The sequence below is a fragment of the Dromiciops gliroides genome, chromosome 1 (assembly GCF_019393635.1).
Source record: "Dromiciops gliroides isolate mDroGli1 chromosome 1, mDroGli1.pri, whole genome shotgun sequence".
In the NCBI taxonomy this organism is placed as follows: Eukaryota; Metazoa; Chordata; class Mammalia; order Microbiotheria; family Microbiotheriidae; genus Dromiciops; species Dromiciops gliroides.
Genome location: NC_057861.1, coordinates 388,271,166 through 388,287,575, shown reverse-complemented (window position 1 = coordinate 388,287,575; position 16,410 = coordinate 388,271,166). Strand labels below are relative to the sequence as shown.

The following is a 16,410-nucleotide window of genomic DNA, read 5'->3' as shown; positions in this document are numbered from 1 at the left end:
TGTTTCATTCTGTACAACTCATAGATTTCAAAGCTATTCCTTCTAGGAAAAGAAATCCTTTCCAAAAATATTTCCAATAACAATAAAAGTAGAAATGCCAAGTTTTTAGACTGTCCTCTACCTTGAGACTTTTAAAGTAGCTATACAATTCTACTCATTATAGCCAGTTCTGCTATAATGCATGTTTTAAAAATATAGATTTGTTCCAAACTTAATTGATATATGAGAATACTGTGAATTTGTAGTTTGCTTCTAATCAATTTCTTTCTTGAGAAAAAGTGATGAAACAGAAGGCAGAAAACAAAACCACTTCATAATAACTTGCTCATGTGGTACAACCCTTCAGACACTGATTTCCACAAACTTCAGATCTTTGTAAAGGTAAAGTACCATATTTGATGTATATCTTCTGGTAAAGTTGTGGCTATGTATTGAAAAGAGATGGTCCACACCATCACAAACTGCCTTTACCCAAGCAGCAGTCCAAGGTCCCATTGTGCCCCTGACCCCATTGTCCCAACAAACTCTCTGCCCGATTTTGCATAATTTTTTAGAAATGCGTATGTCCCATTATAACCGAATGGACTCCTTTTAAAGGCCCTATGGTGGGGAAAAAACAAAACAAAACATTGTGTACTGTTTCCTGGGTAAATGTGTTTTCCTTCTAACAGAAATGAAACGTCACACACACTTACCAACCCGATGCAGTTGCTCATAGCCACTTTAGTTGTGCTGTGTTGATCTTGTAAGTATCCTGTGTAATGACAGTTGTCTAAAAAACCATGCTTCCACTGGGGCCCATCTCTCCCCCAGTATTCCACGGTAAAATGTTTGGACACTAAATCTGTGTTGAGAGTCAAGTTTAAATGAAAGTGCTTGCCATAGGCTGAGAGTTTAAAAAATAACTTAGATCCTGCCTGCTGTGGGTCAATAGGGTCCGTACTCCGCCTTCTCCTTGAGTGTTTGTCATTTTTCACAGTAAAGCTGAGGAAAGCTCCATTTTGATCAACCCTGATTGGGATGGTGAGTTGGTAGTGTTCAAGGTATGACAGGAATTCCTCTTTGTAATCACAAGGTAGAACAGTCCAGGAGATAGGCATGAAAGAGAAGAAAATGGAACAGAACCAAGCAGTAGTACAAACAATGCCACACTGTTAAACACACTCACCAGCATAGGAGAGTGAGGTACTGGTAAACAAATCACTCAGAAAAAATAAAGAGGGGAAATGGATAAAAGGTGAACAAGACCCTAATCATTTAATTTATCAAAATGATATTTATTTGAAGTGGGATGGGTTCAGGGGTATATTAAGCATTCATGTTTAACAACCAACTCTCTAGAAGAAAAACATATGTATGACACATTTTTGAAGTTTAATCTGAATTACTGACATTTTATCCATTACTTTCTTAACTGTAGACAATCAACAAAATAATAAATCAAACCGTGATTTGTAGCATTTGCTGATTTCTGAAGTGTGCGTGCACATGTTGAAAATTTAATGACTGGATTTCAAGAGCCATATGGTGCTCCAGTACACCACTGGGTGGGTATTCCCGTGCCCCAATTTCTACCTAATTGTTTGACATTAATTTGGGAGACCTAGTTGTGCCATGTGAATGGAATCGTTCCATCAAAATGAAAGTAAATACACGGGCAACCAAAGGCAAAATTGGTTGGTGTGGGAGTTATTCAACAAGGTTTTGAGCAATGTCCTGTAGAGCTAACCAAAAAGTCTTCAGACTTACCAAAAAGTGACTAGTTCATGGTATTTACATCTTCTTAATACACATTTACCAAGTGCTAGTTTTCTATTTTCCTTACCTTTCCCTCTGATTACCCCCCCCTCATTTGCTAGGCTAAAGGAATGCAAACACCTGCTCACAAAAAAATATGTAAGGAGAGCATTCCCTTACAAATATAAATTTTCATGAAACCATAACCAAAAGGAAACAGAGAGGAAAAGGCCAAGATGATATCATTTCCTCTAGTCCAAACTACATGCTAAAAGACATAGTTCTAAGGGAAAGAGTGGCATAGTGGGCAGAGTGTTGGACTTGAAGTCAAGAAACCTGGATTGGAATTTCACCTCAAAACCTTCCTGGCTGTGTACAAAGGCCATTCTCAGAGCCTCTTTTTTCCTCATGTGTAAAATGGGGTTAATGATACTTGCACTACTTACCTCACAGAGTCATTGTGAGGGAAGCATTCTGTTAGTTATTCTTATCATTACCTACTTTCTGAGTCCCTCATTTGGTATGTAGAGATGCTTCAGCCTTGACTTTGCTCTACAGAGCCCTTAAAAATTTGGATCACTATCCCCAGAAAGACTTTCTTATTGAGCCCTCATGGGAAGTAGGAGCAGAAAGGCATGCCTTTTTATAACTACCAGCATCAGACTGGTTCATGTAACAAGGTGGTATTTTGGTCACTGCTTAGCAGTAATCAGCAAGCATAGATCAGGGAGTTTACCCTATTTAAACTGGTAGAGATAGAGACTTTGACAGCAGATACCAGGCTTAGAACTAATAGCTTAAACTCTTATCACCTGGTATTGCTTGTTTTCCCCTTCACCTCTTATTATAGAAGGGGCCCTTCCATAATAATAAAGTCCATTTTATAGATCACAAAGAGCCAAGTGCTCTAAAAAGGAAGAAAAGACTTATTGGCAATGACTTTTGCTCCGCTTCTAATTCTAATCCCTAGATTTAAATTCCTGGAGACTGGAAACAGAGGAGTCTTCAGCAGAGTCAAGACCTGAGTATCAAGACGTCCTTTCTCGTCCTTGTCTCCTGACTGCTCTCTAGAAAGTATAAATTTATCATTTGGCCTCCCAACAAGACCGTGACCATGAGCCCAAAAAACTGTTCAGTCCTTTCTTAATAATGAAAGGCTGAACACTAGAGAGCTCTGTAAATCCAATATTCTCCCCATCCATTTCTATTCTACAAATCTACAAATCCTGCTCTACTAATTCAAATGTGGTCAACTGCATGGCCCATGCCTACTGATTACTGGCATATATAGGATGCTCCAAAAGACTTAATGCAGTTTTAAGCTTTATAAGCTCATTCTCTCTCTCTCTCTCTCTCTCTCTCTCTCTCTCTCTCTCTCTCTCTCTCTCTCTCTCTCTTGTCTCTCTTTCTCTCTCTTCCTCCCTTTCTTTCGTTTTCCTCTCTCACTTTTTCTTTTTCTGTACATGTATGTGTGTGTATATATATATGCATGTATATATGCATACATACACATATGTGCACATGTGTGTGTAACACATATACAGAAGGTGGAAACTCCCTTTCTAAAATTTAGCTTCTTCTTAGTCCTCCCTGTCAGACTGACTACCCTTCTTTTGGAGAGGACACATTGCCAGGGTTTGACAAAAAGCAGGACTCAGGGGCAGCTAGATGGCCAGTGGATAAAGCACTGGCCCTGGATTCAGGAGGACCTGAGTTCAAATCTGGCCTCAGACACTTGATACTTACTAGCTGTGTTATCCTGGGCAAGTTACTTAACCCTCATTGCCCCATGGCAGAGGAGGGGGGGAGGGAAAAGCAGGACTCAACATCTATGTGTGTGATTCTAGGGAGATTTTACCATTTGTAAAAGAAGGAAACCTACCTTGGAAGCAATGTGAAAGTGTGGTGTCACTGTGAAATTCCAAGGAAATCATGACAAAGTTTAAAATCCAGGTAAACATCTTCCATAAAATTTCCATAATTTAGAAAAAAATTGGATGTGTTGTTGGAGAGCTACCTACTTACTAGAGAACTGATACCACTCCAGAATTGCAGCATAATAGTTTTGTGTATATATATAAATACCCACACGTACATATAGGCAAATGTACATGTATACACACTTAATATATAATTATATGTTTTATTACATGTGCATACACACATATTGATTCCTGCTTTTTGTCAAACTTTGCAATGCGTCCTGTCCAAAAGAAGGGCACTTAGTTTGGCAGGGAGGACTAAGAAGAAGTCAAGTTCCAGAAGTGGAATTTCTACCTTCTATAAACATAATGAAGTCCTACAATAAATCTTTAATGAATGCTGCAGACTAGGACTTATTATTCCTGATGCTCCCTAAATGAGAAGTCTTTTAGGACTTAGGGAGGTCACTCATTCAATACTCCCTAATTTGTGCCATGACACTGAATAGGCATTGTCATATGGATAATTTACAATTTTTTTTAACAGTAAAGCCCACTCATGAACCAAAAAAAAATTTCAACTTATAATAAAAGGGAAGGAAAAATCATCACAAAGATTTACATTTATAATCACATTCCTTTCCAAAAGGACAATCTGCTTAAAAAGAAACTTATACAGGCTGGGCCTAGGCCTGTTCCGCTAACTTAATATCCATTAGAAGAAGGCTCAGCTTTGGTGGCCACATTCTCCCAAGACATTCTTCATCTGCTAGAATCACCATTACCCCAAACATTGCATCAGATCTCTCACCATTTGTAAAAGGAGGAACCCTACCTTGGGAGCGGTATGAAAGCCTGGAGTCACTGTGAAATTCCGATGAAGCCATGACGAGGCTCAAAATCCAGGTCAACGTCTTCCACAAAATTTCCATAATTTAGAAAAAACTGGTTGTGTTGTTGGAGGGCTACCTAGTTGCTAGAGAATTCACACCACTCCAGAATCGCAGCATAACAGTTTACTATTTATTGAAAATTTGGTTAGTAGATATTCCACTCTTTAGCAGGTGCTCGTTTCCAACATCCTGTACTTTCTCTTCTCTCTGGATTCATTTTTTTTCAGTCCCAAATGAAAAAGAAAGATAACGTTGTAAAAATTTTCATGAGTATGGCATTAGGCTGGATAATTGTAGAAATAGGGCCACTTTTGTACCTAGAACACCCCAAAAAGAAAATAAAGTCAAAATACAATCATCTGGATGGACAGATCCACTGTATATTGCAGAATGCTTGCCAAAGTACATAAATTACAAAATAACTTGGGGGAATTCAATTAGACCATTGTTGTTCTTTATAGTCTAAATAAACATCCACAAGACTAAACATGGAGCTAGAAACCTAAATGGTATTTTTATCTGAACAATGCCAGACCTAGTTAATAGCCAAAGAAGGAACCAAAAGAGGGATCATGATATATACAGATACATAGATATCTGTATACAGATTCGTGTGTTTGTATATGTCTAAATCTCTGGGATAGGGCAGGATAATACTCACTTGCTCTCGTTTTTTATAAAATCAAAAACAAAAATTACATGCATTCTCTAAGTCAGTTAAATATTAATGGCAAATGGGAGGCAGTTGCATTCCATAACACACATTTTCAGTTCAATTCATACTCAGAGACTGTATGTATTAATTGTTGCACTCAATGATTGCTATAATTTCTCTGACAATGCACATCTGTAAATATAGAATGACATATAACAGCTGCCTCTGTACACACAAACAGTAGCCCAAACTAAGCTGCTGAGATGTTAAAAAACAGTTTATAGTAATCTCTCACTTATGTGGAGGTCATGAATCCAGTAACCTCAAATATCCAGAGTATAGAAATTGGATGCAAGCTAGAAAAATAAAATTTCTGAATGGTCAAAATGGCCATGAACATCCATACTTGAGATCCTAAGAAGATACCTCCCTCTGGGAATATTTACTCTTACTTTATTGATGATTCTAAAACAAACTTGGTCACCTGGTGTCCTAGACTACAGAACAGAAATTTTTAGATTAGAATGGCTCGGAGCAGCTAGGTGGCGCAGTGGATAGAGCACTGGCCCTGGAGTCAGGAGGACCTGAGTTCAAATCCGGCCTCAGACACTTAACACTTACTAGCTATGTGACCCTGGGCAAGTCACTTAACCCCAATTGCCTCACTAAAAAATAAAAAATAAAAAGATTAGAATGGCTCTTTGGACTGCTAGAGACACATTCACTGACAGCCAACAGAATGATAAGGAAACAGAAAGAGGAGGAAGAGGGGGAAGAGTAGGGGGAGGGAAGGGGTAGAGATGGGGAGGAGAAGGAGGAGGAAGGAGCAGGAGGGAGTAAGAGGAGGAGGAACAGGAGAAGAAGGAAGAGGAAGAGAAGGAGAAAAAGGAGAAGGAGGAGGAGGAGGAGGAAGAAGAAGAAGAAGAAGAAGAAGAAGAAGAAGAAGAAGAAGAAGAAGAAGAAGAAGAAGAAGAAGAAGAAGAAGAAGAGAAGTCAAAAACAAAAAACAATCTGGAATAATTTATTGCAAAATCATATTGCCTTGCACACCTAAATAACACTGGAAGGTATCAAGTTTCACTATATGATATATGATATGATACGATACTATATCACATTATCATAGGGCTATGTCAGGCAGCTGGATGGCACAATGGATAGAGTGCGGGGCCTGGAAGCAAGACGACCTGAGTTCAAATTTGACCTAAGATACTTACTAGCTGTGTGACCCTGGGCAAATCACTTAACCCTGTTCGCCTAAGTTTCCTCATCTATACAATGACCTGGAGAAGGAAATGCAAACTACTCTTTGCCAGGAAAGCCTCCAAAAGGGTCAAGAAGAGTGGGACACGACTGAAAAACAACTGAACAACATATAAGTCATTTTTACAATGATGAACTTTGAAGAAAAGGTTAGATTACATTTGGATTGCTCTGTTTTAAGAAATCAGGGCAATGTATGATACATTTTAGAAAGATTTCCATCCAAAATGGTTAGAATAAAAATGTCTTGTATATAAAGAAGTAGGCTTCCTTTATTTAACTGGACACATTTTTGGAATACCTCACTCTTTGACTGTCTCGGAATAAATAAATGAGGTGTTACTATATGTAAAATCAACCTTAAGTTTTTTAAATTAATTCATTCAATGAATAATAATGATGGGGGCAGCTAGGTAGCACAGTGGATAGAGCACTGGCCCTGGAGTTAGGAGTACCTGAGTTCAAATCTGGCCTCAGACACTTGATACTTACTAGCTGTGTGACCCTGGGCAAGTCACTTAACCCTCATAGCCCTGCCAAAAAAAATTAATGATGATGATGATGATGATGATGATAGCTAACATTTAAATAGCACTTTAACATTTGCAAATCATTTTACAAATATTATCTCATTTGATCTCACAAAAACCCTAGCAGGTAGGTGTTATTATCCCCATTTTAGAGATGAGAAAACTGAGGCAGACAGAAGTGAAGTGACTTGCCTGAGGTCACATAGTTTATAAAATTACTGAGATTGGAGATCTTCTTGACTCTGGTTCTAGTACTCTATCCACTGTATCACCAGCTATCTAAATAATACTACCATCCCTGTATCTTTTTGGTTCTTTAAAATTTAAGAAATGCTTTCACTTAAATTATTTTATTCAACTCTTATGTGGGAGGCATGGCAGATACTATTATCCCCATTTTAGAGATGAAAAAACTGAGGCTCAAAAAGGTTAGGTGACTTGCCTAAGGTCACCAATAGCTATTAAAAAGCAAGGACAGGGGCAGCTAGGTGGTGCAGTGGATAAAGCACCGGCCCTGGAGTCAGGAGGAGCTGAGTTCAAATCCAGCCTCAGACACTTAACACTTACTAGCTGTGTGACTTAACCCCAACTGCCTCACCAAAAAACAAAACCAAAAAAAAAGAAGCAAGGGCAAGACTAAAATACAGGTCTTCTGACTCACAATCTAGTATTTTGTTTTGTTTTAAAACACGTGGCATTGATTTCTAATATTTATTAAGAATCTATGGCAAAGTATCATGAGGAATACAAATAATGATAGCACACATTTATATAGTGCTTTAACATTTATAAAATGTTTTTATAATAATAAACTTACAAAGAAGTTCTTATCCTCTTCTGCTAAAGGAAAAATGGCATGACATAGAAGTATGATGCAACATGGGATAAGATGAGGGCAGAGGAGAGATCTAGACTAAGAACCTGAGGAAATTTTAAAGAGGAATAGAACTCCTTTCAGTGGAAGGGAAGGTGAATCAAGTGAAACTTCATGGAGGTACCTAATAAGCTCCGAAGAAAGATAAGGATTTCAAAAGGTTTTATACAGGGAGAAGAGCTAAAGAGGGAATGAATTTCAGTTATGGGAGATGAGGATGCCCTGCCTGAATGAATGAACATGGGAAATGGTTGGGCAAGATCAGGGAATACCTACGAATCCATCTGGGATGGGCCATGGAGTCTGTAAAAATGACAATGGGAAATAATGCTGGAAACACAGGCTGATATAAGACTATAGAGGACCTTAACAAGAAACTATTGATGGACCTATTTGTACAAAAATATTTATAGCAGCTCTTTTTGTGATGGCTAAGAATTGGAAATTAAGAGACTACCCATCAATTGGGGAATAGCTAAACAAGCTGTGGCATATAACAGTGATGGAATATTATTGCACTATAAGAAATGACAAGCAGGATGATTTCAGAAAGACCTGGAAAGACTTATATGAAATGATGTATAGTGAAGTGAGCAGAACCAAGAGAACATGGTGCACAGAGACAGCAATATTGTTTGATGAACGGTGATGAACTTAACTATTCTCAACAATACAATGATCCAAGACAATCCCAAAGGACTATTGATAAAACATACTATCCTCCTCCCAAGAAAGAATTTATATTAATGGAACACAAACTGAAGCATGCTATTTTTCATTTATTACATTTTTTCTTTCATTCAAGTTTTCTTACACAAAATGACTAATATGGTAATGTTTTACATAATCATACATGTATAACCTAAATCCGCTTACCACCTTAGGGAAGAGGGAGGGGAAGAAGGGAAGGAGGGATAAAAACTGTAACCCAAAACTTTAAATAAAAATGTTTATTACTTAAAAAAAATTAAAAGAAACCACTAATGGTTTTTCAGCAGAGGAGTGACATGGCCTAACTTGTCCACGGGTTGTATGAAAAAGAAATTGGAGATAAGAGAGACTAGAAACCAGGAGACTAGTGGGGAGATTCTTGCAATTGGTCAGGTAAAGGCCTGACCTAAAGGACGAAGAAATATCATGGAAGGAGAAACATTAGAACCTAAAGATTTGTCGGATGTGAGGGAGGGAACAGGGGGAGGGGGGAGGGGAGGATGAAAGAAAGCAGAGTCAAAGAGGATTCTGAAATTTCAAGCCTGGGTGACTTGGGAGGATAATAGCACTATTGATAGAAATACTGAAGGAAAACTTGAATTTGTGGAGCTCACGGGCATCCAGGTGAAGATATTCAACAGGCAGTTAAACCTGAAGGACTGAAGTAGAGATAAGAAGGAGTTGTCTGCACAGAAAGAATGGATGCAATCACTAATGAGTTCAGGGGGAAAAGGAAGGTAGATAGTAGAAATATCACTATCCTCATTTTATAGATGGGGAAATTAAGATTCAGGATGTTAAGTGATTTGCAGAAAAAGGATCTGAACCCGAGTCTGACTTGAGTCCCAAGTCTAGTATTCCAGTGTACACAACACTGCCTTCATTTAAGAATACTGCAGGGCAGCTAGGTGGCACAGTGGATAAAGCACTGGCCAGGGATTCAGGAGGATCTGAGTTCAAATCTGGCCTCAAACACTTGACACTTACTAGCTGTGTGACCCTGGAGAAGTCACTTAACCCTCATTGCCCCGCAAAAAAAAAAAAAGAATATTACCTCTTGAGGATCAGTTTTCAATAACAAGAAATAATAATATTACAGTGAAACCATCTTCTCTGTATTAGACAGTACAGTTATAATTAATAATAACAATTACTCAAAATAATTATTATCTCCATTTCCATTTCACAAAGGGAGAAACTGAGAGATAGTGACTTTCCCTGGTCAGTTATTCAGTGACAGAGTACAGGAAAAAACAAAACAAAAAGAAAACCACTACCACATATTTTGGTTCCAAATCCATTAGATTATATTGCCTAAACGGACATCATGTACCAATGTTTACCATCAAGTCACTTTAATTCTCTGAGCCTCAGATTCCTCACCTGCTAAATAAGTATAATGGCATAACCACCAGAAAGTACCTACCTCACAAGGCTGTTGTGAAAAATCAAATAAGGTGTGTGAGAAGTACTTGGCCAACCTCAAAGCACTATAAAAATGCCAAGTATTCTTATAAGGATTTTAAATGTAAATAGTGTTACAGGAATAATGTTCATTCGCATCCACTCCTGTCTAAATCACTATGGTATTTTAATAAATTCGGTGACATTACACTTGAAAAGTCCCTTTGATACACATATGATGTTACTGAGCCAAAATCAGAAGGATAAGCTTCTTCCAGTAGTCTTGATGGATTTATACTGATTCATCTACACTTGGTCTCCTGGGGCCCTGAACCTGGGACCAATAAAACAAATTTAAAATCCTGGTTGGCCAGGAATAGATGAATGGAAATTTTCCTCCATACCTAGAAACTAAGTGTCACAGCAGACAGAGCAACAGAGCTGGAATCAGGAAGACCTGAGTTCAAATTTGACCTCAGGGGGCAGCTTGGTGGTACAGTGGATAGAGCACCGGTCCTGGATTCAGGAGGACCTGAGTTCAAATCCCGGCCTCAGACACATGACACTTACTAGCTGTGTGACCCCGGGCAAGTCACTTAACCCCAATTGCCTCACAAAAAAAAAAAAAAAATTTGACCTCGGACATTTCCTAGCTATGTGATTGTAGGCAAGTCACAACCTTTATTTGCCTCAGTTTTCCTTGAAGATAATAATTTGAAGATAGTAATAGCACCCACCTCCCAGCGTTGTTGTGAGGATCCAATGAGATAATATGAATGCTGTTATTATGAATATTAATAACAATATAGGGGCAGCTAGGTGGCGCAGTGGATAGAGCATCGGCCCTGTAGTCAGGAGGACCCGAGTTCAAATTGGACCTCAGACACTTTACACTTACTAGCTGTGTGACCTTAGGCAAGTCACTTAACCCCAATTGCCTCACTAAAACAACAAAAAAAGTAATAACAATATAGCCAATAGCAAAGAGAAAAAGTCTAATATGCAACTGTTTCCCAGTTGCACTACCCCCAGTCCCAGTGGAATGTAAACTGCTATGAGGAGAGACACTACTGGGAAAGGGAGTTGCCTTTGGATCTCCGTGCCTTACACAAAGTAGTCTTTTAATAAATGTTGGTTTAATTGAAACAAACTTACTGTATGTTTAATTACTAAGTCTTCATGTCTAATGACCTGTGCCTGGAAATCTCAGGAAACTTAGCACTTTGTGACTAAGTACTGATGAGAAGGGAGGGAGGGGGGACGTTTAGGCCTCCTCAATAACAATTTAAAAGCCTTTCCCATCTAACTGCTCTTGGGAACCCACATGACAAAAACTAATAGGTCACCCTACTCTCTAGTAGGCAGGTGTTTCCCTCCCTAAGAAAAATCACCCTCATAATTGCTACTCTACAAAGTCTGCTTGGCCTGGGGGCCAGCATCAGATGAGTAGAAACATTGAACTTTCCAGATGTGGTGCCCAGAGGTCAAAGATCAGTTTGACATGAAAGGACAGGAGGGGAAGATTCTACTGATCATAATGTAGCAGTTCTTTGTGTAATAGCCTGCTGTCATCCAACCCATCTTTTTTCAAAGGAAGAGCTAACCCTCCCTTCAAATAGGTCACCCTGAAGAGGTTGAACTATATAAGCACCCGTGGCCTCTTGGCTCTCTCCAAAATAAAAAGGTATGAGACAATTTTTCTTGGCTTACACAAATCCATTGAGTCCAGCTAACTCTTGGAACAGAACCTCGAAGGAGCTGATTCTATTTTTGAAGAACTCTATTTACAAAATACATAAAAAGTCACCACAAATCATGAGGTCATAAAGTTAAGGTGTCATTTACTTGTTTCCCTAGATCAAAGCTCTGCTTTCTAGATGGGAAATGAGGTGAGATAAGCTGTTGGTAAATGTCTCTAGCTTCAGCAACCTGCCTTAAGAAGAGAGCAAATGCTGTCAGCTTCCGCTGACAAATCACCTTTCCCTTCCCTGGTAACTTCCTGCTCACACTAATCAGAGTGTAGCTGAGGTCATGGCTTCCTCCCATGAGCTATTAATATGCAGCTAAAGCAACAGGTAGAACAATCTCCTGGGGGGCTTCCTTCCTCCATCTTCACCCCAGGATCTGATTAGTATGGCAGCTGGTATCCAGTCATTCCTGGGGACTCCAAAGTGGAGAAGATAAAGTTGCCACACCTTGACAACTTTTTCTTTTCCAACTTATTTATTAATTGTGTTTTAAAGTTGGCTTCTCCTTATTTATTCATCCAAATACAAAGGTCTTCTCCTTTCTTTGTAAACCTTATGAAGCCATTTCCCACCAAGCACAAAATGCAGGTGAATGTACAAAAAGAAAAGGGCTTTTGTACGAAATTCATCATTCAACTACAAATAACCCTAGACTTTCCTTCCAGACAACAAGGATAACACACATTTTCCACAACTCCTGTCTGCAAAAGACACCCCCACCCCCACCTCCCAGCTCTAGTCATACACATGGTTTACTGTCAAGATAGGCTTTGGGTGGGGCAGCTAGGTGTCGCAGTGTATAAAGCACTGGCCCTGGATTCAGGAGAATCTGAGTTCAAATCCGACCTCAGACACTTGACACTTGCTAGCTGTGTGGCTCTGGGCAAGTCATTTAACCCGGATTGCCCCCACAAAACAAACAAACAAAAGATAGGCTTTGGGGCAAGAACTTGTTCTCAGAAGGTTGTTTTCTCTGGAACATAAGTTCTACAGAAACAATTGGGCATATTCGATTCTCTCCATTCTCTCGTGCAAGTCAGAGATGGTGAGACTTGGGACTGAGCCTTCTTAAACGGACACTAAGTAGTGAGTGGTAGGAATGGTTGCTAAGGAAATGAGGGGGGAGGGACTAGTGCGGGCCAGGGTAGGAATTAATCTTACAGGTATTGGACTGGACATGAAAAGCATTACAGTGTTTCAAAAGCCTGGAGATTAGAGATTTTCCCCCTGGGAGTCACAGAAACATAAATATCGCTGCCCAGACCTCATTTCAAGACACTTGTGGCCGACTAGTGGGTTTGATTTAGGCAAAATGAGTAAAAATGAAAGGGTTCTTTGCCCCTCTGATATCCAGAATCAATCTCTCTCTCTGTCTCTCTCTGTCTCTCTCTCTCTCTCTCTCTGTCTCTCTCCCCCCTCACACACACACACACACACACACACACACACACACACACACACACTCATTCACTCACTGTGTCTCTGTCTCTCTCCTCTCTCTCTCTCTCTCTCTCACACACACACAACACACACACACACACACACACACACACACACACACACACACGGCTATCATACAAACCGGAGTTACAACCGCTACCACCTTGGCCGGAAAACAACTGTAAAGAGCCTCAAAGTCATTTCCCTTCAACATTCTGCCCTTCTACTACTACCAGCACCTTTTCCATTCCCCTTGCCACGCTTTCTAAGACCTGTCATTCTGCCACCTAAAATCCCAGACGAATCAACACGAATAAAGGAAAACCTTAAAACAAATGGGGGAGGAGGTAGCAAAAAGCAAAGAAAATCAGGGCAGGGATTCTGGGTGTAAATGAATACGTTGGAAATAACACACGGCTTGCCTTTAAAAAAAATCAACAGAAGTCACCCACACACACCCTCCCCCCTATAATCCCCCCCCATCTACCCCCTCCTGAGACTGAGGGGAACAGTCTGAGCTGCTCTGGTTGAGTTGATCCTAAAGTTAACATTCAGCAACCCATTTCCAGACAGCAGCGCTAAATCTATTTGGATAAAACGCGTGTGACCCAGACAGTTGGCATTTGGCCCAAATGCGTTGCACCGGCAGCTCAAATAAAAACAAGGGTCTAAGAAACTCACTCTCCGCTCGTTCTCGTTCTCTCCTCTCTCCCTCTCTCTCTCTCTCTCTCTCTCTCTCTCTCTCTCTCTCTCTCTCTCTCTCTCTCTCTCTCCCCCTCTCTCCCCTCCCTCCCTCCCTCCCTCCCTTCCTCCCCCAAACCCCTTTTCTCTCCTGTCTCCCTCTATCTTTGCCTATCTCCCTCTCTGCCTGTTACAACAATGAAAGAAATTAGCAAAGACAGGACTTGTACATACACTTCATCAGGAGGCGAGTTTCCAATAAAATCCAAAAGAAAAAAAAATTTCTTTGAACTCCGTGCCATACAATATATGCACAGACATACACCGATAACTAAGTCTCCGTAGGGTTCTGAGTCTAGCACGTCCCAAGTGGTCAGAAGTAAATCAAAACCACACGCTTCCATCTCTTTGATTAGCCTATTAAGAGCTTAACATCCTTGAGCATCAAAACTTCAGCTATCATATTAATGCTGCCCTTTGCGCCCAGGCATAAAATATGCACTTGTCTGACTACATAAGACACTGACATGAAACTATATTATGCTGGAAAATTTCTATGAAAAATGAAAATCACTTCAAAACGTTCTCTCATCCCATTTTTCTTTCCCAGCCACTATTTGATAAGCCATCCGAAAGCTCCGGTAATCATAATTAAAATATTCCATGCTTCACGAAATCATGTTTATATAATAACTTGATATTCTTTGAATCACAAAATATTTGAACATCCTAGAATCACTCCAACGCCCGTCTAGTTTTGGAGTTTCAAAAGCCTTCTATCTGTAAATGGAGTTCAGTCAAGCTCGCCCATTGCCATAAAAAAAAAAAAGCACACAGAAAAAAAAGGTCTCTACGCGTTATTCGGGAGACAAGCAAAGCACAAGAAAAAAGTTTCATTGAATATTGTGAAGACTTCCTTACCGTTTTCATCTTCAAATTCTGATATAAAGTAAGTTTCAAACAATAGAGTTTGCACTGGACGATTCACGTATCCTCTCCTCTCAGTCTTTTTTTTTTTTTTTTTTGCCCACCCCTCTTCTCTCCCCACCCCCCCACCCCCTTTGCAAAGCCACACCAGAGTTATTCTGCAACCAGAATAAAATCCTATAGCCTGACTACGAGGGGCTTTAGAGAACGGACTGATTTGGCAGAAAGAGAGATGCCTTCAATTCACCCAATCTATCACTCTGAGATGTCTTTGCAATCCCCCCCTCCTCAACCCCCCCTTACCCCCCACCAAAAAAAAAGGAAAGAAAAAAAAAGAACAGAAAAGAGACTTATTGGGGGTGGTGGTGAAAGTGGTGCCCTCTCTTCCTGGCCAGTCTAATGCCTTTTCTGTGCTAATAACGTGTAAGCAGCATCAAAAGTTATCAGGAGAAAGAAAGACAAGAGGAGCAGAAAGGGGCACCGCAAAGTTTTGAAGTAGCCTGGCTTTCTCGTTCTCGCGCTCTCTCGCTCTCTGTCTCACTCTCTGTTTGTCTCTGTCTGTCTGTCTGTCTGTCTGTCTGTCTGTCTGTCTGTCTGTCTGTCTCTGTCTCTGTCTTTCTCTCTCTCTGTCTCTCTCTCTCTCTGTCTCTCTCACTCTCTATCTCTCCCTCTGTGTGTGTCTCTCTGTCTCTCTCTGTGTCTCTCTGTCTCTCTCTCTGTCTCGCTCTCTCTCTCTCGCTCTCTCTCTCTCTCTCTCTCTCTCTCTCTCTCTCTCTCTCTCTCTCTCTCTCTCTCTCTCTCTCTCTCTCTCTTTCACTACCGGCCTTCAGCCAACTAGAGTGCAGCAGCAGGAGGAAATTTTGGCAGTTTTTCCTGGGAGGCTGAACGCACTGACGTCAGTCTGCAGATGTGCCTCTGGCTGTAGAGGCGTCGGGTGCGCATGTCCTGGGCCGTCACGTGGAGGGGGAGGGGGAGGCAGAGGTACAATCAGGGTAACCCAAAAACCAACCGAACCATTCAGAAGGGCTTAGACAATGTCAACTTTTCCACCCAGTGAATGGGAGAGAGAAAGTCTGGCCCTCTAACCTCTCTCCTCCACCCCACCCCGCCCCTTTCTCCTGAAACCTTTAGAAATCCCAGCCTGGTTGTTGTTAGCTGTTTCTTGGGGGGAGGGAGAGGATGAATGACTTAAGATGATCTAAAATCATGGGAGGACCCCTGGACTTTCAGTGTTGCGATGGGTTTCATGTGTGTGGTTTTTTTAAAGGTAGGAATAATAATAATTGGGGAAAGTTGCATATATTCAGTGGCCGGGAGGTAGAAATGCATGGTTTGCTGCAACAGGCAGCTTTGCAGACTGAAGTAATATGTGCACAACTCGTCCGAGTGTCTCGTCAGTCAACTAGCATTTATCCAGCGCCTACTATGTGCTAAGCATGGATGATGCAAAGAAAGAAAAAGACAGTTGGTCTCAGCCCCTCTGAGAAGCTTAAACACGTATACCTTAGCTAGAAAGAGTTACCCCGAAAACGAGTCAACTAAAATGCCTGCTGAAGAGCTTTCTCATAGACCCTCACATTTTACATCTGATTAGGGACTTTAAAAGATTCTATGTGGAGCTGGGG

General features: G+C 40.5%; 1 protein-coding gene across 1 annotated transcript in view; it reads right to left on the bottom strand.

The window, feature by feature from the left end:
- The window catches only part of ADAMTS6 (ADAM metallopeptidase with thrombospondin type 1 motif 6), a 349,111-nt gene extending 334,248 nt beyond the window's left edge, over positions 1-14,863 (bottom strand). The window contains 3 exon segments of the mRNA XM_043970648.1: positions 696-1,060; positions 4,495-4,869; positions 14,780-14,863. Coding sequence (XP_043826583.1) covers positions 696-1,060; positions 4,495-4,591 — 462 coding nt within the window. The 5' untranslated portion in view covers positions 4,592-4,869; positions 14,780-14,863.
- Positions 14,864-16,410: the final 1,547 nt, after the last annotated feature.